Source organism: Saccostrea echinata, unplaced genomic scaffold, assembly GCF_033153115.1.
Source record: "Saccostrea echinata isolate AGI-Se365-2 ecotype Australia unplaced genomic scaffold, CSIRO_AGI_Sech_v1 ptg000046l, whole genome shotgun sequence".
NCBI lineage: Eukaryota > Metazoa > Mollusca > Bivalvia > Ostreida > Ostreidae > Saccostrea > Saccostrea echinata.
This window is the reverse complement of record NW_026889795.1, coordinates 6,468,460-6,495,244: the sequence shown is the minus strand read 5'-3', so window position 1 is coordinate 6,495,244 and position 26,785 is coordinate 6,468,460. Positions and strand designations below refer to the sequence as shown.

General features: G+C 32.8%; 1 protein-coding gene across 1 annotated transcript in view; it reads right to left on the bottom strand.

Moving 5' to 3' along the window:
• LOC133202144 (phenolphthiocerol/phthiocerol polyketide synthase subunit B-like) overlaps positions 1 to 26,785 on the bottom strand; it is a 42,623-nt gene that overhangs the window by 15,263 nt on the left and 575 nt on the right. The window contains exon 2 of the mRNA XM_061337919.1: positions 218 to 378. Coding sequence (XP_061193903.1) covers positions 218 to 378 — 161 coding nt within the window. The remainder of the gene's footprint in view (positions 1 to 217; positions 379 to 26,785) is intronic.

Genomic DNA, 26,785 nt, shown 5'->3' with positions numbered 1-26,785 from the left:
CCCAGAGCTGACCCTGAGTGAACGCAGAGAACCCGAAGCGCACCAAAGGCGAACCCAGAGCGCCCCCCAAATTTCTGAAAGCGGACCCGTAGCGGACCCCTAGCGAACCCAGAGAGCGAACCCGGGATGCGCTTTGGAATCGCTCTGTTAGATTGTTTCTGGTCGGTACTGTATTCATTCAGCAGAAAGAACGACAAATGTAGCAATTAAATCTTACCGATGTAAACACCAGTTTCTGAGCCATTTAATTTTTCACTTATTATCCCACCATCTTCTAGGGCCATGTGCACTGTTTCCAGAACAAAACGTTGTTGTGGATCAACGAGCTCAGCCTCTTTATCGCTTATTCCAAAAAATTTGTTGTCCCACTCATCAAAGCTAGATGACAAAATATATTTGATATATTATACTTTTTATAGTTCATTATATACTAGTAAGAAGATTTCTGATAATGAAATAGAAAACTATTTAAAAAATGTTAACTGCGAAAAGGTTACAAAGGCCGAGAAAGAGTTATGTGACATGTTGCCTACAAAATTAGAATGTGAAGAAGCTGTTCTTAAAATGAAAAATAACAAATCCCCTGGTCAAGATGGCTTAACAGCAGAATTCTATAAGGTTTTTTGGCATGATATAAAGGAAACATTCTTTTCCTCTTTACTTAAAAGTATTGATGATGGTACTTGCCTTTTTCGCAAAGAAATGCTGTGATATCCCTGATATATAAAAAAGGAGAGAAAGAAAATCTTAAGAACTATAGACCAATTAGTCTTACAAACGTTGATTACAAAATTTTTGCTCATGTTCTAGCTAATCGTTTGCAAAAAGTTGCTAGTAGAATAATTAGTAGTGAACAAGGTGCTTATATCAAAGGTAGATACATTGGGGAGAACGCGAGAATAATATTAGAGATATTTGAATATTGTAACAATAATAATATTGATGGTATTTTGCTCTTTCTCGATTTTGAAAAAGCTTTCGATTCTGTTGAATATAACTTCATGTACAAAACTCTAGAAAAATTTAATTTTGGTGAAAATTTTATCAAAATGATAAAAACATTATATTCTAAACCAACTTTTAAAGTTAAAAATAATGGCTGGATGTCAAAATCATGTGAAATGCAAAGAGGGATTAGACAAGGCTGTCCTGTGTCAGCACTTTTATTTATTTTCGTGCTAGAAATACTAGCAGTTCAGCTTAAAAATAATGAAGAAATCATCGGTTTATCGCCAGGTGATAATGGAAATTTAAAAATCGTACAGCATGCCGATGATTGCACTAATTTATTGAAAGACACTTATTCATTGAAAAAAACTTTAGAAACAATACGTGAATTTAGCAAAGTCGCAGGCCCGAAATTGAATATGGACAAAACAGAATGTTTATTGACAGGAAAATTTATTGAAATGTATTTAAATGAAAAATATATTTGTGGTGTTAGAATTGCTAAAAGTCATGTAAAATCATTAGGTGTATACCTCGGTCATGATAAGGATATTTGTTATGATATGAATTGGACAAATAAATTAGAGAAACTTGAAAGAATACTGAGTGTTTGGAGAAGGCGAAACTTAACGATCTTCGGAAAATGCACTATAATAAATACACTAGCATTATCTAAATTGGTATATAATGCTTTTATTTTGTCAAATCCAAAAAATGAATTCTTTAAAAATGTATCAAAACTTGTATTTAATTTCTTATGGAAGAAAAAAGATAGGATAAAGAGAAATACGCTAATTGGTAAAGTTGACCAAGGTGGAATAGGTATTGTTGATGTAGAGAGTAAATTTACTGCAGCGAAGGCTTCTTGGATAAAAAGAATACTAGATAAAAGAAGTATAATATATAAAATGTTGAATAATATTCTTAATCTTAAAAACCTGTCAGTTAATGATATTGTTAAAACAAGTGTATGTAACTTTGAAAATACTGCTTTTTTTAAGATGCTAAGAATACCACTTTTTTATGGTGAAGTCCTTTCTGCTTTCAATAAATGTAAAAAAGTTAAACAAATTTGTGCTTTAAAGAGAGACCAATTTTTATCGGAATTCATTTGGAACAATAATCTGTTTCAGTATGATTCTAAACCTCTTTGATTTGAAAACTGGATAAAAAGTGATATTCTATATATCAAAGATCTTTTTGATAATGATGGAAACTTCCTTAGTATTGAACACTTTTATAATATACTGGAAAAGAAAAACAATATACTCTGTGAATATATCATGATAAAGAAGGCACTCAGAGAATACAAAAACAATTTTGATTGTACATATGCAAAATTTATTAATATTAAAAACGAAGTGTCATTTTTATTTAGAGATAATAGTGTAAGAACTGTAGCAAACCTTAAATGTGATTTTTATTATTCAATTTTGGTAAACATAAAGTTTCAACGATCAGTTTATGAAAATATGTGGCAAAAGACTTTTGATCTTAGTTACAAATATGTCTGGAAAAATGTATATCTAGCTAAAATTAAGTATATGTATGAAAAAAATGTTGCTGAATTCAATTATAAATTATTGAATTGCATATTGAACAATAATTTAAATGTAAGTAAATGGAACAAAGATGTAGAACCTTTTTGTAAATATTGTATGGTTGTTGAAGACACTGAACATCTCCTGTACCGGTGTAAACTTTGTGAAAATATTTGGAAAAAAATTGGTTTGTTTTTCGGTTTTGAAATCACATGGAAAATACTGGTACTTGGTTTTTACAATGAAATTAATTTAAAAACAATTAGATTGAATAATCTATTGTCATTCATTTGTTTTACCATTTATAAATATAAAATGAAATGTAGATTTCAAAAAGAAAACATGTATATAGAAGTTTTTCGAAATAAGATAAAAAATTGTCTTTGTTTACAAAACGTGATTCTAAAGAAAGCACATGTAATTAATGATAATCTGTATCTAGAAGTAGGCAATTATTTGTGATTTTGATTTATAAATTTCTATACAATGTATGTATTATGATTTTCTGTACACTGAATTATTTATGTACCAGGTCTTAATAAAAGAGAAAAAAAAATTTGATATATTATAGAGTAAAAAAGGTAAGAAGGATGGCAAATTACATGAGTATAACGTCTTATTGAATTATTTCTGAATTTCTTCTGACTGTTGCTTTTTTATGTTAATAAAGAAATATAAACATATTGTTTTAGTAACACCTGCAAATAACAGAAATAGCTTGCAGGAGTAATCATTTAATATTGATTAGATTGATGAGATATCGGCGTTTCTCTTTGGTTGAAAAGTTTCTTTGATACCTGCACCAATAAATTTTCACAAATCAGCCGAAACTACATGTACATTTTACATAATTCCCCTTCCAGAGTACGTTGTGAAAAAAAATACACTATTTTCATGAATTTTAAACGTTGTCCAATATGTTCCCGAGATATTTTCTACTTTCGTTTCTTTTTTTCGTCTTATCCCCATTTGCTTAACAATTCGGATCGTCTGCATGACAACAATGCACATTTTTACGGAAAGAAAGGAAGAAATCATTATACAGATGCTAAATGATTGCCTTTGAGATAACCGGTTTGAACAACAAAACTTTGAAGAAATGGTCTTTATGCTATCAAATCAGGGAAAAGCCGTTAATTTGTTAATTCTCTGGAAATGCATGCATGGGAAATACGACACTGAGCGAGGACGATTTAACAATCGGCAAGAAATAGCAGATTTTACAGCCAGGTGTTATGCATGGGCAGGTTGTAACGTGTACGTTATAGGTTAGGTTTGAAATACAGATGAAGAGATACGCAAATGAAATCCAAAATTTCGGTGACCTAAAATATTTGGAGTAGCTTCCCCTTACATTTACGAGCTTACCGAGGAAAAATTGAAGTAGATATATACCCAAGGGATATAACAAAATGTAATAATACAACTGGTAAGTCAATTTTGTGTTTTTGTTAGAAACAGCAAATGGAAACAGCTGGTATTTACACGACAATTTGTGGAAGTTGTTTGTTCGTTATTTATTACTCCGCTTACAAATATTTGGGTTAAATATTGTAAAAGTTAAGCTATATGTTGGGCAATCATTCGTTTTATGTTGAATCTCATCAGTGAATTTGAAAGATAAATATTTAATAGTAAGAAATAAATCTTATAATTTTTTCTTTGATGAAAGTATCAAAGAAAACTTGGACGGAAAACTTTTTCATCAATGCGCTGAGAGCATTGATAAAGTTTTCCGTCCAAGTTTCTTTGATACCTCCATCAAAGAAAAATTTAAAGATTCATTTCTTAATTCTACCTATTTAAATGTGCAGTCAGATGGAAATCTTAAGGAGACACGTTTAAAATGATCTTAATAAAGTTAACCCAGTATAATGTAAAGTTAAATGCATCATAAGCTTTATGATAAGTTCAACAAATGTAAGGTGTTATATGCTCATTATGTGGCACTCAATCATAAACAGTTTTCTTGCCAGCCATACAACTGCCTTTGATCACTTAAAATTATTGACATGGGTCTTCATATTTTTTTTTATTATGCAACAGAAATGACACTCCAGTTTAAAACAACTTATCACACCGTGTCGAAATTTTACATTTGGAATGTTGAGGGAGTATTTTTTCCTTTAAATGCTGGCATGCCAGCTGCATATTTCTCCTTTATCTTGCAAGAACATTATTATGTTCCCCAAACGGAGTTTGGAAACATCTTGTTTTTACTCTGTATCTTATTATCATTATGTTCTCCAAACGAAGTTTGGGAACATATTTTGTTTTTACTCTGTTTCTTATTATTTATGTCACCCCGAAAGAATCGGGGGGACATTTTGCTATTGTACGCCCAATAACCTTGTCCCGGATTTTCTCGCAGATGGCTGGGACAATCTTGCTGAAGTTTTCCATAAAAGATAATGACCAGCTGTAGTTGTGCAGTGAACACTTTCAGTTTCAACATGGCTACCGTTGCCATGGAAACGTACGAAAAATGAAGAATTTTGTCCGGGAGTGTTCTCACTGGTCCCTTGGACAATCGTAATGATTCTTCATAGAAATGATAATCAGTAATTGTACATGTAGTTGTGCAGATGGCATTTAAAATTTTTAATTTGGTAATCGTTGCCATGGAAACAGAAGAAAAGTAAAAAATATTAAGGTCAGACTACACGTTCCTTGAATATCTGTTCTGTATCTCTTCATAATATATAGAAAAATATTCATAATTATCATTATCTTGTGATTTTTAAACTGTTTTCAAAATGTCTTAAAAAATAAATACAGCAAAAATTGTGATATTGACTATTCAAGAGATTTTCAATAGGATTATGTAGAAACACCATCTTCTGTTATCTTGAACAAATGCCTGGTAAGGTATCTAAATTTTTTGTGAGGAAACTTGTTAAAGTAGCAATACTTCAGTGACAAATTCTTAGGAAAAGTTATATATTATTGAGGAACGCGTCGTCTGACCTTAAACCTCGATTTTCTCACTAAATGCTAAGGCAATTATTTTGAAACTTTTAAGGATTGTTCCTTGTTTTGTGTCAAAGTTATTTCTATATAAAAAAATAGATTCGCAAACAGTTGCCGTAGAAACGAAACAGAAAAAAAAGCTAAATATGCACACATGTGTTCTCCGAGGTTGCTTGGACAATGGTGACGAAAATTTACAGAAATTATGATTAGACACTCTATTTGTACAGTCAGCATTAAAAAATTCCTAAATGCCTATCGTTGCTATGGAAACAGAAGAAAAAAAAGAATTTTTTTAAATTTCCTTTCTCTTAGTAACTACCCAAGCAATCTTTTCAAAACTTTGTTTGTTTAATCCCTTTCACTGCATCAAAGTAATTTCTGCAAAAAATGGAATCGATGGTCACCAGATGGAAGTTGGGGCGACTTACTGTTTTTGAATCACCATAGTTTTGTCCGGGCTGTTCTCGTAGATAGCTTATAAAATCTATATGAAACTTTACAGAAATAAAAGTCAACACTTATAGTTTTGCGGATGTATTTTAAATTTTCAAAGTTCGTCGCTTTAGACATGGAAAGAACAAATAATTTAAGAAATGTTGCTGTCACGTGACCATTGTATGCTATCAGAAGTTTCTTTAATAAACACGTTTACAATCCCACCACAACATATTTTTTGTTCTTAAATATTTTATGTGACTTTTATGTGGCGATGTCTATTTACAAACTAAAAAGTACATATATGAAGTTTCTTGATACGAATTGCCAAAAAAAAGTTGTATATACGTTTATGATTGATCTTTTTAAAACTATAAATTATTCAATTTCTTTTTCTTTCTAATTTTTTTTACTGTAATATTCCTAGGGTACGTCTAGTTAGCTTTATATATTACCAGTTTCTTGATATGCTTAAGAATTAAGAAGAAATTAAATATCTTAGCATTTTCCAAAAACTTAGGCCCAACGTTTCTTAAACACTACAAACTTTCATTTATGTAGTTTACGGGGAGTAACACACATAGTACGAAGTGTAGAAGTAAAACTTCTCTGGTGACGGAGAGGAGACGGAAAACCTTGTTACCATAGCAACCAGTCTCTATTTAATAAAAAAGGGTTATATATGGTACAAATCTCGTGGGCGCATTTTTATTTCCCTCTTTTTAAATGTAGAAGACATTGTCATATTTAACCCCCCCCCCCCCTCTATCTCTTTCTCTAATTATTAAGAAAACTTTGCTTTATATCTTGTATTCTAAATAAAATGACCTTGACCTTCATATCACAAGCAACCCTTCATCTTGAAGTTTTGAGAATGCTAAGGCTTAATACTTACTACAAAATGATTTTTCATTAACATGTCTATTTTGAAGATCAACCCCCACCTCCCTACCTTCGAAACAGCGAGGTAGAATACGCAGATATAAAATTTACAATTGATAAGGAAGATCTTGAGAGTTTCATTAAAAAAATTCAGTTCCGCTTATGTGATCTGATATTTTGCCAGCATTCATTCTTCTGTTTTGTCTATAGAATTTATAATTATTTTATTTAAATCAATTTATCTTTAAATAGTAGTGATTGTCACCTGTATTCATTAGGATTTTGCGTTTTCTTGAAAATGTGTTACGTGCATATGAATAATTTCATTCAATGATAGTTAAAATTATTTGAAATTAATTTTTATCTTTTTTTTTTTTTAATTTGAAAATCCTGGGATCCGCTCCCGCAGGTGCGTGAAGGCCTCACCATACTGTACACAAAACATCCAGCACGCCGGAAATGTTTATGATTTTGCTAAACTAAGAAAATTTACACATAGTTTATCACCTCATAAAAAATCAGCCCTTCTTCAATGCAGAAATGCCCGAAATGAAGAGGTAAATTCAGGAATTATTTTGTTTCAGCTATATTTTGACGTAAACCTCGCAATACTCCGAAAGCTCTACTTTCGCTTCCCTCATCTTGGGTTCCACCAAAGCTAGCAAGCATAACGTGTTTCGTTTGTGTTTGAAAGGGGGTGGGTGGATGTCTTTTTCTACAAATACCCACTTTTTTAAGCATTGAAGAATATTATAGCTTATGGTTCAGTTCGTAGTGACATACGCTATTGCTTGCAATAGCAGACTTTCTTGTTCTTCTTTTTCTTATTTCTTCTCCGGTTCTTTTTGTCCGCGAGTGTTCTCGGAAACTGCTCATCCAATTGAGTTGAAACCTTTTTAGGGTTAATAGGCATGTTGTGTAGATGTGTTCGACGAAGGTCATTTTGCGCTCATATGCATGTGAGTGAAATGATTGATATTCTTAATATAACGATAACTTTTATATTTTTTGATTAAATGCGTTGAAACTCATAAATAAAGATACATTAGAAATGTAGACAAGATGACATGGTTAAATTAGCATGAACCCACGCGCATGCACGTGCGCTTCGCTCTGATTGGCCGTTTCCAACGGAAGACCTTCTACTGATTCTGTTGTTTCTTTTCCACTATTATTAGGGTCTTCCGATCTTCGGCTTCGGAAGACCCTTCTGTTATTCTACTGTTTCTTCTTCTTATTTTTTCCCCGCAAATTTTTGTCAGCTGATTTCTCGGAGATTTTTCGCCTGATTTTTATGAAATATTATGTTAAGGCCTAAAAACGGTTTTTTCAATTTTTTGATTTACGCTTTATTTAAGAGTTATTGCCCTATAATTGATATTTGGAGGGTCTTGTGTCCGGCTGAGAGCTTGGGAACTATGTAAGATAGTTGTATGAAAATTTTAAGAAAATGTAGCTAACGTATTGTAGTTGTGTAAGATGTTAAAAATATTGGCTAAACTTTTCAAATTTGTATGTTATTTGATGGCAAATTTGAAGAATTTTTTTTTTCATTAAATTTTGTTGCTTTTTGTTTAATAACTTTTAAACTAAAAATATTTTGCTAAGACATATAGAAGAAAAGTTGTGTGAAATAACAAGGGCTTTCAGATGAAATCAAGAAAAAGGGGCTGGCCCCTATATTTAGGGGTCAGTACGTCATAAATGTCTTTTTTGAAATAGCTAAAAATGTTGACATTTGCTACAAAATTTTTATTCCATACTATCTAGAATACTAAATCTTTTTATTTGCCATAAAAAAATCATGCTTTATTTAAAGCTTTTTTACGAAATGAATTTCATGTAAATATAAGAACAAGTTGTCTACAAACTAAAAATAGATCAACGCGTACATGTCTTATCAGGACCTAAATGTATACAATTATTACTATATGACGGCTTTCTGTCATGCTGGTACTGAAATGTGCTTAAATATTTGTCACTTTAAACACCTATCTAATTCCTAAGTTACAATATCGCAAATGTTTTGGTTCGATCGCACTGGATGTAAACATTCAACGGCATTGTGGGTAGGGGACCAGCATGGCGGCATTTGTCAATGAACCAAAAATTCGCACTGTATGTTTGACATGGATTGCATATGTAGGCATGCATTATTCAATCCGCAGCTAGGCTTATGTGCAGATTAACATTTCTGAATACGTATATGGAGCATAAATGTAAAGAAGGATTTATTCTGAGTTTTTAAACTGAAGATCTTGTGTGCGATTGCGAGGAAATTCTGACGACAGAGTATTTGTGTAACGAGTAAGAAAAGAGTTATCAGTGATGTGTTATAGTGTCTATGTCATTAAAAGAGTTATCAGTGATGTGTTATAGTGTCTATGTCATTCCTGTGAAGTATGAACGATTCAAAAGAATTAAGATAAGATTTTTTATGTAATTAAATTATTTGGAATATACACATATTGATAAATGCCAGCACGCACATGACATACATGTATACACTGATCAGCTGATGTTATCTATTTTATAGTACAGACTCAAACTGTAAACACTTTGATGATATTATCAAACTTTTACTACAATAGTTTGTCATGCTAATTAATACTTTATTAGATTTTATTTCACAAAGAATTTGAAATAATTGAGTATTGAATAAGTTGTAAAATTCAGATGGTACAGTTCAGCTGCAGTGATCATGGTGATAAGATTAAGAAAAAAATAGTGTATATTACATATAATACCAAACTTCGTTTTCTTTATGGAGTGTGGTTATGAAATTTATTTTGAGCACAATGCAACCGTATGTTGGGTAGTACATGGCAGACCCAAATGAAAAACAAAAACTTGTAGGTTTGTTAATGGGTAGTTTACATGAGCTGTGTAAATTTCACAGTCATGGCAGTGAATACTCTAAATATAGCTATAATCGCTGATGTCGTAACTATTTGGCAATGATTTAATAGTTTGTATGAAATTCGGTGTGAAGTCGGTTATACCAGCTTGTAAACAGCGAATGCCATAATCATGATAATTATTATGGTATGTGTAAACTACATTGAATTATTTGTTTGTTAGTTGTTTAACGTCCCTCTCAAGAATTTTTCACTCATATGGAGACACCACCGCTTGCCGGTGGAGAGCTGCAGGTTTTGACCTATGCTCGTCACTCAGGGCCATTGAGCAGTGAGGGATCTTTTTTCGTGCCAGCACCTACTGCGACACAGGACCTTGGTTTATACGGTCTCATCCAAAGGACCTGTCTCCACGTCCCACAGTGACATTCGAACCTGCGACATAAGGATCAAGTCCTTACTTGGTGACTCTAGAGCATTCGCTCTTACCCCCTGCACCAAGCAGGGGACCTACATTGAATTAAGTTAACTAATTAGGTATCCAAATTTATTTTTAGTTGTTTGTTTTCTTTAAATCTTCAATCGCGGTTTCACTCTTCCTAGCACCTATGCCAGCACCTACTGAAACACGAGACCTGGTTTTATATGGTTTTATCCATAGGATCTGTATCTTTGTCACTCAGTGGATTTGAACCCATGAACTGGAAGTATAAAGGGTTATGTCCATTTGGACTAATTATAGCCATAGGTTTTATTAGTCAGAATGAAAATGTATTAGCCTGAAACTAACGGACTAATGTAAGTGTCGAACCTTGCGCACTAAGGATCAGCTCCTTATTTCACAACTCTAGAAGAAAATGAGAAAATACTCTTAGCAACTATGCCACGTACCTTATTCTTGAAAACAAAAAGGCATAGGTTCAACAATACACTATCCAAAATACATTAAATATTGCCATATGTCAGAATTTGATATTCTGTAACACATGTAAAAAGTCATACAGCTTAATTAAATTTCTCAGGTATATTTCATGATCAGTGTACAATGTATATAAACAGCAAAAAATTGGAAATGTTTTATATGAAAGTTTGAAATAAATTTTAGGGATGGGAGTTGGATAAATTTTTGAAACTCGGGTTAGTCCGAAAATTTTCTCACCAAGTAACAGGTGACAGGACTTGTTAGAATTTTGTTATTATTTTTTTTAGTTCATTTTCTTACATGTATAAAACAATTTGTAAACAATGATAATAATCAGAATTCTTTACTTTCGCTAATAAACTAAAAGCTGTAATATTAGTTATTTCCTATGTCGCTTGTAACACGAGCTTTCATTGGTTACAAAGTCGGGTGTAAATTTCTGTACACCCAACTTGAGCTGGGGGTAAAAAACTTGACGTCTCAACGCATAGTTTCTCTATGATAAAAAGCAAACATGACGTCATGATGCATTGTAGGACATAGTTAATCTTATCGATAGCATGAAACACAGTTGATTGAGCTTGTTTACAAAGAATTTATTTGGGTACATAGGAAATAAATTTGTTATCCAGGTCCAATCAAGGGTGTATCATGGTGTATGGGGATTTACCCTGGGTTTTATTCTAGACACCCTGAGGCCGAAGTATCCAGGTCCAATCAGAGGTGTACGGGGATTTACCCCAGGTTGTATTCCATACACCCTTTGTCCTTCGGCCTCAGGGTGTCTGGAATAAAACCCGGGGTAAATCCCTATACACCCTTGATTGGAGCTAGATAACTAATATTATCTAGGTTCAATCAAGGGTGTACGTGGATTTCACCCCGGGTTTTATACCATACACCCGAAGGCCGTACACCCCAGACAACCTTGATTGGACCTGAATAACAAATTATTTCCTATGTAACGAATAAATTCGTTATAAATCCAAGTCTTATCAATGGTGTTTCAAATTATCGATGAGATTTACTTTGGGCTGCGCTGCATCGTCATGATTGTGACGTCATGTTATTTGCTTTTTGTGCTAGAGAAACAATACATTATGACGTCACATTATTTACCCAAGCTGGAGCCAGGTGTACAGAATTTTACACCTGGCCTGCTACATATGTAACCAATCAGAACTTGTGTTACAATCTAGATAGATATAATGAAAAAAAATTGATTGTTTGCTGTTTTATATCCAATCAAGAATATTTCACTGATGTAGAGACATCACCACATACTATGAAGGGCTTCACATTTAGACCTAACTTGGCACTCAGGCCATTGAACAGTGAGGGTTCTTTATCGTGCCAACATCTACTGTGATATGGGGCCTCAGTTCTCATCTGAAAAACCTGTAACTTTGACTTCTAATACTGGATGTTTGGTGAAGGAACAGTCACTATCTATGTTTATGTCTTAGGTTTGATGCAGTGAACGAGAATCAAACCCGGTACTTCCACATCACAAATTAAACACCCTACCACTAATTAAGCTACTATGTCAGGTAACAAACTAGATTAAATACCATGTAAACCATTGCTTAGTAGAAAATTAGTTGTTGTTTTAAACTCATCAATTGAAACAGAAAATATAGGTCAAATATTTTTATGACGGGGGTTAATTTGTTAACTTTTGATTAATAATTGGATTATAATGACTAAATAAATGGGATTTGTTTTGACAGTCATATTTGAAAAATATATATGAAAATCATAACAGTTTACCATCTTTCTAACCAATTAGTCTATTAACCATTGCCATCATTAATAAATTTTATACATGTACTGCAAGTTACATTATATATGCATTTCTTTATGTGAAATCATGAAAAAATATTTTACACTCATCTTTTTATTTTATTTTTATTACACCCTCAAATGACTGCATGTAAAAAAAACAGTACTTTACCAAATAATGCACAGAAAATGTGACAGTATCTTTGTACTCAAAATGATGGTTTATTATCTATATGTTGCACAATATCAATTTCTTTTATTTTAACTTAAATGAGAAATTTCAAATTCCTTTTAGATAGGTGTGACTGTCATCTGAAAACTGAATGTGAAATTTGATACCAAGCATGCCCATGATTTGCCAGAAGAAACATGTTGGGAGATGAAAAAGAACATGCAGAAATAAGCAGCATAGTAAAATTTAAACAGTCACACAAGGATAAAAGTCCATCTAGGATTATGGACACATTAGATCTTAAATTAATTCATTAAGAACTTGTAATATGTGTAATTTTACAGTTTAATTTAGGAAGAGCTATTTTGGCATATATACAACTACAGTCAAACCTCATTATCTTGAATTAAATGAGAATGAGAATTAACTTTGATATATCCGAGGATTTGAGATATCCAGGGTAAAATTCTTAAAGAATAAGGGGTTGGGCCCCCAAAATCACTTCAACATATCTGTGGTATTCCACATATCAGTGTTCAATCACTTGAACTTTTCTGATCGAAGGGTGCCCAGTGTTCGTCTGCCTTATGTCCTTTGTAAACTTTTCAATTTTTAGCTACCCTGAGCCAATAACTGAACAAAACTTTCCCTTTTTTGTCATCGTCTTAAACTTTAAAAGTCACAATTTCACAATTTCATTTTCTTCTCAGAACCACTGGGCCAGTTTAAATGAAACTTGGCACAATACCTTGTTGAGTGAAGGGGATTCAAATTTGTTCTAGTAGAGGGCAACTCTTTCAAGGGGAGATAATTAAGAATTATTGAAAACCTAAAGGCATCCTTTAAAAATGTTCTTAAGAACCACTGGCCAGAAAAGATCAAACTTACACATGTGAAAGCTTTATTATATAGTGTAGAATCAAGTTTGTTTAAATCATTACCCCCAGCGTTAGGGTACGGCCATGGCAGCGGATCAATTTTTTCATGGCAATATATAGGAAAATTTTTTAGATATCTTTTTCTCACAAATAGCAAATCCATGAATAAAAGCATACTCGTGTAGTGTAGATTCATGACCTCATGGGGTAGAACAGGGCCACAACAGAACATTAAAGTTTTACTGTAAGAAAGGGTTGTAGCGAACATGTTTATAATGAATTGATGCTTACAGTGAAGTGATTTTCATTCCCTGTGACTTTGAATTATATTGTAAACCTAACAGACATAATCAATTATGCTTATATCGAAGCTAAATCGTCCATCCCTGACACTTTGTTATAAACAATACCATGTTTTACTGTACCTGGTATATGGATTTAACAAACAGTATTCAAGCTCAAAAGTCCATTCAATATGTAGGAATTATCTTAAGAATTCTTCGTCTAAGAAATAAATGAGTCATTATTATATTTATTAGCGCTTTTGAGCCAAAGGCTTAAAGAGCTAATGCTATGGCCATTTGTGCGGTGTGCATAAACTTTTTAGAATATGGGCCATAACTCAAGAACCCCTTGGCCAATTATTGTCAAATTTGTCACAGGGTATCCTTGCCCCAAGGGCTCCCATTTATAGTAAAACTAGGGTTGTGACCCTTAAACAAGGGGAGATAATTAGGAAAATAGAAACAAAAGTACTGGTTGCTAAAAAATCTTCTTCTCAAGAACCACTGGGAAGATTATCACCAATCTTACACAAAAGGATGAGGATATGTTGAAAATTAAAATTTGTTCAAGGCATCACCCTGGGGCAAAGGGCGTGGTCTCAAGGTCACTTCAAAGTTGACCAAAAATTAAATTTTATTAAAATGTTGATATTTTGCTAACTATAAGGACTAGGATCATCAAATCTTGTCAGTTGATGCATCTAACGACTTCATATCGTTGTCTCAAAAGTAGGTCACGGTGACCTACTTTTTCAAATTTTGCGGACAATCTTTTTCAAAATGATTTAGAGGCATATTTTGAACAATTTAAGGCCTATGATCGTCAAACTTTGTCAGTTGATTTATCTTGGGTCCTCGGAGTATGTCGACTAAAAAGTAGGTCACCTTAACCTACTTTTTGAATTTTATGGCTAATCTTTTTAAAACAATTAAGTTCATTAATTCGAATACTGAGAGGTTTAGAATCATTAAATCTTGTAAGATGATGCATCTTGGGGCCATAAAGCATATTTATTAAAAAGTAGGTCACCTTGACCTACTTTTTGAACTTTGCAGGCATTCGATTTGAAAGCGTTTTAGAGGCATAATTTGGACATTTTAAGGCCTATGTTCATAAAACTTAGTAAGTTGAGGCATCTTGGGTCCTCAAAAAATGTCAACTGAAAAGTAGGTCTCCTGACCTACTTTTCAATTTATATGACTATAATTAAATATTTCAGGTACGAATTGTCTTAGAATCATTAAAATTTATCAGTTGATGCGTCTTAGGTCTTCGGAGTACGTCGACTGAAAAGTAGGTCACCATGACCTACTTTTGAAAATTTATGGCTTTAATTAAATATTTCAGGTACTAATTAGCTTAGAATCATCAGCCTTTGTCAGTTGATGCATTCGGTCCTTGGAATACGATAACTGAAAAGTAGGTCACCCGACCTACTTTTGAATTTTTTTGGCTGTTTTTAATATTTTCAGGTACTATTTTGGCATAGAATCATCAAAATTTGCCAGTTGATATATCTTGGGTCCTCAGAGTAGGTCGATTGTAAAATAGGTCACCGTGACCTACTTTTCAATTTATATTACTATAATTAAATATTTCAGGTAATGATTGGCTTAGAAACATCAAACTTTGTCAGTTGATGCATCTTGGGTCTGCAGAGTTAGTCGAATGATATGGAGGTCACTGTGACCTATTTTTGAAATTTTATGGTTTTATTTAAATATAGTTTTAACCTACCTATAAAACATTTTAATTTTGGCTATAATTTTTGCTCCAGAAGATAGTTTTCTCACATGTGCATTATTTTTTACCAAAAGGTTTTTCACATGTGCATTATTTGTAACCTTTTGGATTGTATTATGAAAATTGACTTCATGACCTTGATCTTGAAATTTGATGCAGTTTTCAGAAACTTCAGTCTTGGTCAGAACTTTTATTAAAATTTATATTTTTGTACAATAGACAGACAAGACAGGAAACATGGACAAGAAAGGTAAAATATGCCATAGATAATTGCATGTCAACCAAAAAGACTCCGAAAGAATGAGACAAGAATTCTTTGAATTTTCTTGCTGTGTCTTAGGTTCACTTGTTCCTTCATGTTATACTGTACTGTATCTACTGCAATAAACTTCAATGGATTCAGATATTTTAAGTGAATTTTGATAGCAAATTTACTTGAAAATATTTGTAATATGCATGTAAAAATTATTTAAACATGTTGCAAAATTTAAATATGTGTGTGTTTTTTCTTTCCTTGTAAAACATTTTAATAAATGAACCCAAGATGTATACTCAAACCTTGTTATCTCAACCTCAATGGAACCAAAATTAAATTTCAAGATATCTGTTGATTCAAGATAAACAGGAAGGGTAAAAAACATGATAAGTGATTTGGACAACCAAATCATTATGACATATCCTGGAATTGAGATATCGGTATTCGAGATAATGAAGTTCAACTGTATTTAAAAGGTTAAGAAAGAGGTTATGTTAAAATATCCACAAGTAACACTGTCTTACTGATACGTTGATTTTGCGACTTCGCCTTTTTAATCTTTACTGATATTGATTTCCCCCCTCTGGTAAAACTAGAAATCATCCATGTGGATTCCTTATGAGAGTATTCTCAACTTGCTGATTGTCAAACATTGGAAATCATCAATCAGTTAAACATTTGGATTACTTACTATCTAGTAAATATTTTTAAAACAATTTTTTTTGACACTGATGTAGCAAAGCGCATAGTATGTCATTCATCATTTTACTAACATAATTGCTTCAAAGATGCTAGATTAATTTAGAGAGAAGTCTAGGAATTAAAAATCAGAAGTCGTAAAGGTTGAGATATGAGGGATTATTAGTGTTGTGTATAAAATATACAGAGTACTGTTGCAGACGTATGTGAGTTAAAGCTAGGTATAGGCGTTTCTATGCAAATGAGCTAATGAAAAATCACTTCAGATTCAGACTTCCAGAAAGGAGGTCAATATTTGGGTCAAAGTTTCAAAGGTCAAAGGAGAAAAGAATGTTAGAAAAGTTGATAATGTAAACAGAAACATTTGACCTTTAGAGGGAAATTAAACTAAAATTAAATCATTTATTTCATCAATTTACAAGCTAATCGCTAAGAAGGAAGACCCACTCGTTGCTTTGCAACGAGCTTTGCTCTAGTTATTTTTTTTCTTACAGATTTTGTGCAGGCGATTTCTCGAGAACGCCTCTATAGATTTTCATGAAACTTTCAGAATGATGGAAAATCATCTGAACTTAGGGCGTTTTTTTTATTTTGCCGTCGTCACTTCCGGTCGCGAGATACAGTCAATTTTCTTTTTTTAAAGTTGCATTTTGTCCGAAAGTGTTCTTAAAAACGCTTTGAGATTGAGTCTCGAAACTTTCAGGGATGATAGATTGTGACTAGTAGATTTGAATTTCTTGATTAGTGTATGTTGCCGTGACGTCCGTTGTCCATTGGAAGTAGTTTAAAAAATGCAAATTTTTCTTTTTTTTCTTTTTTAAATGTTTACAATAGAGATAATAGAGGCAAATAGACTGTTTCAAGTCATATTATTTCCACCGGAAGCTATTCTTCCAAACCGGAAGTAGACGAGAAAATGCTCATTTTTCTTCGAAACTTTGAGGGATGACTCCTCCACACTCAGTTAAAAGTCATTTTGAGTACTTCCGGTCATACCGGAAGTGAATATAAAAGACCGGAAGTTGTTTGAAATTTATAGATTTTACTCTTTCATGTGTTGCTAAGCATATTTTGAAGAATTGATATGGATATTTTTTTTTTCATTTGAAGTTGTTTTACTTTCTTGTATTAATCAAAATTTCCCAAATCTAACGGAAGACCTACTCGTTGCTCGCAACGAGATCTCATCTAGTTTTTCTTATTATTTTTTTTCTTACCGATTTTGTGCACGCGATTTCTCAAAAACGGTTTGCCCGATTGTCCAATACTTAGGAAAATGCATTCAGAGTATGGTATGGGAACTGGCCTTGCTCTTTAATTATAAGATCTATTTAAAGCTAATTCTGGTAAAAAGAAACAATTCAAATTTAATTTTCTATTAAAAAAAAAATAAATAAATACAAAAACCAATATCAATCACAGAAAATAAAGACATTGATTTATTTTGGTGAAAAATAATATACCAAATAATTGTGTCTAAATATTCATGTAATTAATGGGTGTGAATGTCTTCTTCGTCAATAATTATTATTTATTTCTATACGCGTACTGTAATTTTCTTAACAGTTCAGAAATGACTGTCGTGTAAGAATTGTAAATATTTGTTGATACTACTCAGAAAGAAATGATCATCAATTTCAACTGCTTTTTATAGTTACATAGTTTATTGGTAATCTCAATTCTGAGTAAGCTCCGCCCATTAAATTGCTTAACCCCGCCCACTGGGACTGCTGGGACTGCTTTCTGGGACCGCTGGGACTGTTGGGACCGCTGTGGGACTGCTCTGGGACCGCTGTGGGACTGCTTTAGCAGTCCCAGAAAGCAGTCCACGGGACTGCTTTGGAACTGCTTTGTGTCAGGTTGGGTCTGGTTGGTACTGTAGTGTGATTGTCAAAAGACGTCAAATGACAGGAAGTAGTCAAAAAAGCTTATTTTCACAGATATTGGCATTGAATTGAATTATACAGGTCACAGAGGACGTCCGAGCGTATTTCCTGTCGACTATCGTCATTATTGACATCTTCCGATTAAGCCGGAAGTAACCACAAATAACTTATTAATGCAGATATTAACATAAAATCAAATGATTTCCTTCACCCAAGACTTCGGACCAAATTTTCTGTCGGTTAGGGTCACTTTTGGTCAAACCGGAAGTAGTTTTAATTGTTTTATTTCACGAAACTCAGCATAGGTTTCAATCATTAAAATACTAAATACAGATCGACAGCATTTATGGTTTGGAAACCTACTTTTAAGCGAATAGTTTATATTTATTTACCCATCTTACGAGCAGTGCTTCTGAAAATCGGACGGAAGACCTACTCATTGCTCTGCAACGAGCTTTGCTCTAGTTAAGGTCTACCATCTCTTAAGAAGACCTTATAGTGATTCTACTGTTTCTTATTATTTTTGTTATTTTTTTGACTTTCTAATTTTGTGCACGCGATTTCTCGAAGACTATTGGACGGATTTACTTGAAATTTTCGGGAAAGATGTGTCGTAACATGAACTTGATCTATTTCTAAATTCACTTCCGGTGCCAAGTTTAGGACCATTTTCTGAATTTAAAATGACATTTTATCCGCCGATTATCTCAAGAACGGTAAAAGATATCAATGTGAAACTTTCAGGGATTATAGATCGTAATAAATACTAGCCTAGGCGTGACCTTTCGTTCGTTGTCAATACTTCCGGTCGTTCCCAGATGCAAATTTAAAAAGTTGAATTTTTAAACTTTTTTGATTTTCAATATTTTTCTTTAATGGAAGTAGTGTTAATAGAAACCCCTCTGAAAATGCTTAATATATAATTTGTTTTCAAATAGATGAATTCGAACTCTAGATATTCGCATTTTAAAATTTGAAGCGGTTCTAAAATGGCGGCTGTCTCCATACATTCCGACGAGCAGGTCGACACTCGGAGCTCCTCGGGTGGCTCGTACCTCGCACACTAACCTTGGACGTCAACGGTGTTCTACCATGTTGCTGATGTATTTGTATGTTTGTATGGAGCGTAGCGGATTCAGCTGAGGATTGCCGATGGGCAGGTCGGAGTTTATGGAGACAGCCGAGCGTCTTGTTGAAGGTAACTACCATATGGATCAATGGAATGTGAAAGAATTGTTAGATCTGGAAGATTTTTGAAATTGATAATCTGTCTTTGAAAACATAAGTACTCTGACCTCCAAATGCAATTAAATAAGTAATTTGTACGGTACATACAATGATATATATGAGAATCGAAACCATTCAATAGAACATACATTTCAAAGAAAGGCGCGAAGATTTACACGTGACTTTGGCGGGAAACAATGTATCGTGACTCCCTTTTCAAAGTAGAAAAATTGTCGGATGCAGAAATGCAGAAAAAGATTACGTGGACACGTCTGTATGAAAGACATGTATATGGAATTGCATGGAATAAAAAGTGGAATACATAAAGAATAAAGGAAGTAAACAGTATCATCAGTTTATCAGTAATAGATTATTTCTTTTGCTAACAGTTATTGTTTAAACTCACGTAACGAATTCCTATATGATTCAGCTTGCACAAAATTTGGCTAGCTAGCTCTCATCTTATAATTCCGCACTTTATAAAAAAAAAACTTTCAACCTCCCTGACGCTCGTTACTTCAGGCAATGATACAAAGTAAAAAATCGATGATGGCTGGTAAAATTGATCTGGTGTAGTGGTTTCCATATTGAGTTTCCATGCAGGCGATCTGGGTTTAATCCCGATTATGTCTGAATTTCCTTTTTCATTTTTTAGCTTAGATTTACGTTTTCATGTTTATAAATGATGTTTGGCGGGTTTTTTTCTGTGTGAATTCTGTGCTATTTTCATTTATCAGAAGAAATCTTTAAAATCCTTGCATTTTTGAAAGACCCATGATATATTTTAGTGCGTCTCCATTACGAGCATATAAAATATATGTTTACATGCAAAGAACATCACATATGCATATAAGTATAGTTTTTTCGGACGAAAGACTTCTCGTTGCTCGCAACGAGTATCTAGTTATTATTATTATTATTCCCTTCTCATAGTACATCGCGATTTCTTAAAAACGAATTGACCAATCTGCAAGATTTTTTTTTTTTTGGAATATCATCATGTGAATATCTCCAGACTTTTTTTTCCCATTTGAAAAAATCACCGGTGGCATTTTTTATCCGATTTACATATTTTCAAATTGTCATTTTGTCCACGCGTTTTCTAAAAAATGAATAAAGATAGAGACTTTATTTTTTCAGTGATGATAGAATGATTCATTGGCTTGGGTATGACCCCTTTTGTTTTTGCGCTCGTTACTTCGTCGTCATCGGAAGTCTTTTTAGAATTCGTCATTTTCAAAACAAAAAAAAATTCTTTTGAATGAGGCATTAAGAACAAGTGCTCTTATAGAATATCAGTTTGGAAAACATTTTAATCGAAGTACTTCCGATGGAAACCAGAAGTAATGGAAATATGAAGCCTTTTTGCTGAAATCATTTGAGGTGGCATACAATGATTTTTCATGATGTTTAAGTGATTTTACTGACCTTCATCACTTTCAGGTTCAGCCAAACATGTTGTTTTTCCAGATATCAAAAGTGTCAGTTAAACTTAATGAAATCAGAAGTTATATAGTGGCAAATTTTTCAGTTTTTTTTAAAAGAATTTTTTGAAGTTTTGTAGTCTAACTTTTAAACTGACCATTTTTGGTAAGACATGTAGAACAAAAGTCTCGTGAAATTTTCAAAATGATATCAAGAAAAAGTGCCTGTCTCTTTAAATCAGGGGTCAGTAGTTAATATTAGTCTTTTTTTACATAACTGAAAATGTTTACATTCAATGCAATTTTTCAATCAATTATTATCTAAAATTTTAAAGCTTTTTACTTGCAATTAAATGAATTGAATTTTGTGCTTTATTTATTTCTATATAAAAGAACGTTTTTATTAAGAAATTGCCTGGGATCAAGTTATTTAAACTTTAAACTTTATACTAAGGTGGCAGAGGACAGTTTTTTTGGCAATCAAAACGTTTGGCTGACGTTTTCCTTAATATTGAGCTGCTAGTAAAATGTGCATTGGAAAATTTTAAATTCTCTCTACATGTAACAATTGTATGGTCTAGTCCCTTGAGGAATTTTGAAGCTTTTAGGAATAAAACATGTACAACTTACATATTAAGCCCAAATGATGGCTCAGGGAAAATCTCAAAATTGCATGAAAATTTAGCCTATTTTCACTATTTCACCAGATCCGCAACAGCTTCCAGGCCCGTGCTAATGCCCTACGCTACCACATAAAATGCAGACAAACACCTGTATATACCACTGAACAGCAAGAGATACTGGCTCAACCACCTCATTTTCAAGCTACAATTCATCCTATAAACCCATCCCGCTTTTCTGAGGAAATCCCGGATGAGTGATTTTTGATTTTAGTTTCGTTTTTCTAGTCCATATCCTATGAATAGTAGTAGTGACACTAAAGTGTCATATATCAATAAAATATACAAGACCACCAATTCCATCCAAATGCACACATAAAATATTCTAGAAATAAAATCACATATAATATGCATTCAAACCTTAGGTTTCTTTATTCTTTTTTATAACTTTGACCGGTACTTAATCCGAATCTATCCTCTGCCACCTAAAAGACGTCTGTTGGGGAAAACACGTCTGTCGATAATTATCTGTTTGTCTGCCGTTTTATATATCCAGTGTCCTTTTTTTAATTTGACAAATTTCTTTAATAAGCATTGTAGTAGACAACTGACATAAGAAATAAAACAAAATATGGCTGGCGAATAAATTATTCGATAGCATTTGCCATACGTATTTTAGTACGACCCGATTAAATTTCAATCGCAACTTCTCGGGCATTTTCTACAAGCAGAAAAACAACGTTTCAGAAATTGATTGACGTTTCATTCACTGTTAAGATTGTAGATAATACTCAGCTGTTTAGACCATAGCTTGAGCATATGAACACTCTTTTGTTATGAATCTAAAATATTAGTCTATGTTACTGCAAGTCTATTTATGATTCTGAACCATTTCTCTATTATTCTGTTAATTGGAAGCGAGGAAATTCTGGAGCTCGTACACAGGGTTAGAATGTACATGTAGACCTATTAATAGTCGACGCAAACAGGCAAATTAAGATAAGATCTTTTACACTTATAAATGAACATAAATGCCCGACTACAACGAACCTCTCATGTATGCCGCACTAACATGTACATTGATGCAAATGATACAGTGTATCTATTTTGTAAACAAATTAGACTGTATCTTGTACAGTGTTGTAAGTCCTCTAATCACATTTCAAATCTTGTAGCTGATAACACCAAAATACAGAATGTTAATTTTAGCAAATATTATTTATTTTACAATCTTAAATCATGAAAAGAAACTGACAAAATGAAAATAAATTATAAGTGAATGTTGAACATACATGTATTTACTTTGTGGGAAATAAACTGTAGCTTTTGTAGATTTTCAGTCAGCATGTACATGTTCTTAACAGATGATGTAAAAACTTAGATGAAAGTATATGCTGTGAATACAGGAATATTATGTGTTAACATATGAATTTATCATTAATTAATTAGGAATGGCTGAATTATTTACTCTATTTTTTTTTTCATGATCAAAGTAGTGGAATCATGTAAAAAGATATCACACAGTCTTCCTTCTGTCATTCTTGAAGGCATTTTGCAAAACAAACTTTAAAACTACACTGACTTTCATATTTTGAATATTGCCCAGGCTAAAGTTGTTCCTTAATAATACATATGAAAAATATAAACGTGATGAAATGTGGTTAAAATTGTGTGATTAAAACATTGATGACGAAAATTCTTAAATCTAGATAACTTTAGAAACTTGGGAAAAGTTTTTATGTCATATAATATGGAAGAATTATTTCTTTTAAGATTTAATAGGACAGGGGGATTCAATCAGCACTTTTAAAAAAGCTTCAGAATTTTTATTTAATATTCTCAATTAGAGAAATTTTTATAATCTGGGGTACTCAGGGTAGTGTTGAACTTTTTAATTAATGTACAGTTTTCTTAGGTAACGGGTGGATTTGCCCCGATCACATGTTTGCTCTGCATGGTTTCGCCTCGAGTTGTTTCGCCCTTATTATACCAATTAATTATAAGTGTTAAAATTTTGCACTTATGGATTTTCGCAGTTTGTTCTGACAAATCGCTAATGTTCTATGCTTGTGTTTTTGTGTGTGTGCTATGGGTAATCCACTCAGGGCAAACAGGGAATTGGGTTGAAACCACTCATTAATCACTCAATATATTGAGCAGATTTGGTTCTGCTTTGATATATTACCTTGTTGTTGCATTCATAGTCCATTTAAATGAACTATAATAACATTGCATGTGCACAATCTAAGTAAAATCTGTCAGGCAGAATATTAGACAACTTAAAAAATTGATAGATCCACCCCTGTACATTATTTATTTGTTTACATCCTTGAAATGAATGAATTATGGCAGCATGTTGAGTTCATACATTTTTTGGAGACGAGGGTTTCTGATCTTGTTGGGAGTGGTAGATGTGAAAACCCTTGGCCTGTGTAAATGGTAAATATCTTAATGAATAGGCCTAGAATACTTAAACACTGTGCAGAAATTATGACAAACATTCTCAAAGGATTATGATTTAACGTTATGTATTATTACTTTATGAAAAAGAAGATAAATTTATAATTTTCTTTTATATAGATGTTACTGTCACTGTCTTACTGAATAAAAAGTTTGATACCAATCATGACTATGATTTGTCATAGGTACAACGATTCAAGCTGATAAAGAAATTAAATGCACAGTGGAACTGAAACTTTAATAAATGGGCAATATTTCTCAATCTAGGATTAGAGACACAACATCAATAACCTTAAATGTGTAATTTGTATAGCAGAGCATACATGTATTTGCTAGCATTTTGTTTTACTCAAGGATACAAAAGATGTGCAGTTTTAAGTACAGTCAAACCTTGTTATTTCAAACTTGATGCGATAAAAAAAAAATTATGGTATCCAAGGGTTCGACAAATTGAGGGTAAATTACGTTAAGAAAATTTCTTTGGTTAATGCATCAACACCAGGACTGGTGTCATATTCATTCTTTTCAGTGTTTCTGTTGCTTCTCTAAAAGTTATTTCCCCTTCTAAATTTACATTTCCTTCCAAAGAGAGCTTATTGAATTTATTAAATGCTTGATCTTTTTCCGTTTCTCTTATGCTGAATTTCTATTTTTGTTTTGATATAAATTTTCATAATATTTACATAGTTTCTCTAATATATCTGTCTGATTCAAAATAGATTCACTCCCTTCCATCTCTACTTTTTAGCTCACCTGAGCCGAAGGCTCAAGTGAGCTTTTCTGATTGAAATTTGTCCGTTGTCTGTCGTCGTTGTCGTTGTCGTAGTCGTCGTTGTCGTAAACTTTTCACATTTTCATCTTCTTCTCAAGAACCACCGGGCCAATTTCAACCAAACTTGCCACAAAGTGTCCTTGGGTAAAGGGGATTCAAGTTTGTTCAAATGAAGGGCCACGCCTTCTTCCAAGGGGAGATAATTATGAATTCATGAAAAATTAATGGCATCATTTAATATCCTCTTCTCAAAAACCACTGTGCCTGAAAATATGAAACTTATATGGAAGCATCCTCAGGTAGTGTAGATTCAAGTTTGTTCAAATCATGACCCCCGGGGGTAGGGTGGGGCCACAATGGGGGATCAAAGTTAGGAATACATAGGAAAAATCTTTAAAAATCTTCTCAAGAACAGCAAAGCCTTCATGGGTCATATTTATATGGAAACATCCTCAGGTAGTGTAGATTCAAGTTTGTTCCAGTCATGACGCCCAGGGGTAGGGTGAGGCCACAATGGGGGATCAAAGTTTTACATAAGAAAACATAGGAAAAATCTTTAAAAATCTTCTTCTCAAGAACAGCAAAGCCATCATGGGTCATATTTATATGGAAGCATCCTCAGGTAGTGTAGATTCAAATTTGTTCAAATCATGGCCCCCGGGTGAAGGGTGGGGCCACAATGAGCGATCAAAGTTTAAATAGAAATATATAGGGAACATCTTTAAAAATCTTCTTCTCAAGAACACCAAAGCCATGATTGGTCATATTTATATGGAAGCATCCTCAGGAAGTGTAGATTCAAGTTTGTTCAAATCATGACCCCCAGGGGTAGGGTAGGGCCACAATGGGTGATCAAAGTTTTAGATAGGAATATATAGGGAACATCTTTAAAAATCTCTTCTCAAGAATATTAAAGCCATGATTAGTCATATTTAAATGGAAGCATCATCAGGTAATGTATACATAGATTCAAATTTGTACAAATCATGATCCCTTGGAGAATAGAGGGACCATAACAGGGGATCATACAAAGGAATACAAAGGATATTCTTTGATCTTATCATTGTTCCCTTTAATTTTTCTGATCTTTGTTTTCTAACTCTTCCTTATCCTTTTCTAGGTTAGAACCTTCAACCTTATTAGTACTTTCTTCCTGTTCTTCATATTTTGTTTAGTTTTTAATATATAAGCCCCTATCCCTGCAGTTTTTACTTTTCTTCAAATATGTATAATGAGATATACTCTGTCCTCTGATCTTCATTGAAAGAACTTCTAATAATAGTTGATCACTTATCTGAAAGATAATTTCATTATCTTGAATGTGAGCAAAATTTTCAATATTATAAACAGGAATCATATACTTTGTTTTTAATATGAGCTATTTTTTTTCTTTTTCAACATATTCTTTATCATGCAAAAGGGAACTATTATTTTTCCATAGACCTTTGCTTTTTTGAAATCTTGTAGTTTGAGTGAAAGGATTACTGAAAAATGATCAGACCTGTAACTTGTTCAACAAAACATTCTTGTACACTATTAAACAAGGAATTGGAGACAAGAAAATAATTAAGCCTTGCTAGCTTCATGGTTTTTTTTTCCTTTTCCATGTATATTTGTTTTTGGAAGTGATTCTCTAAAAATATCTAACATATCTAAATCATCCATTGTTTTTAAGATAATATCTCAGGCATTAGGAATATTTATGTTATTTTTTTTGTAATGTTTACAATCTAAATTAGGGTTCATAACAAAATTAAAATCACCACAAAGATATATTATTTTCAAAATCTTGTGCTTTCCCTAATACATCTTCAAAAAATCTTGTGAATATCTTGGGCCATATTGACTCACTATTCTGAAATGATATAATTGTCATTCCTGTCCTTTATTCTCTATGAATAACAAATTCAAATGTGTTGTTAAAAATATTGCAGTGCTTCTTGCATTTGATTCAAAAGAGCTGAAATAACATTCGTCATATCCCCATTCAACAGATAGGGTTCACCGTGAATGTAAACAGTT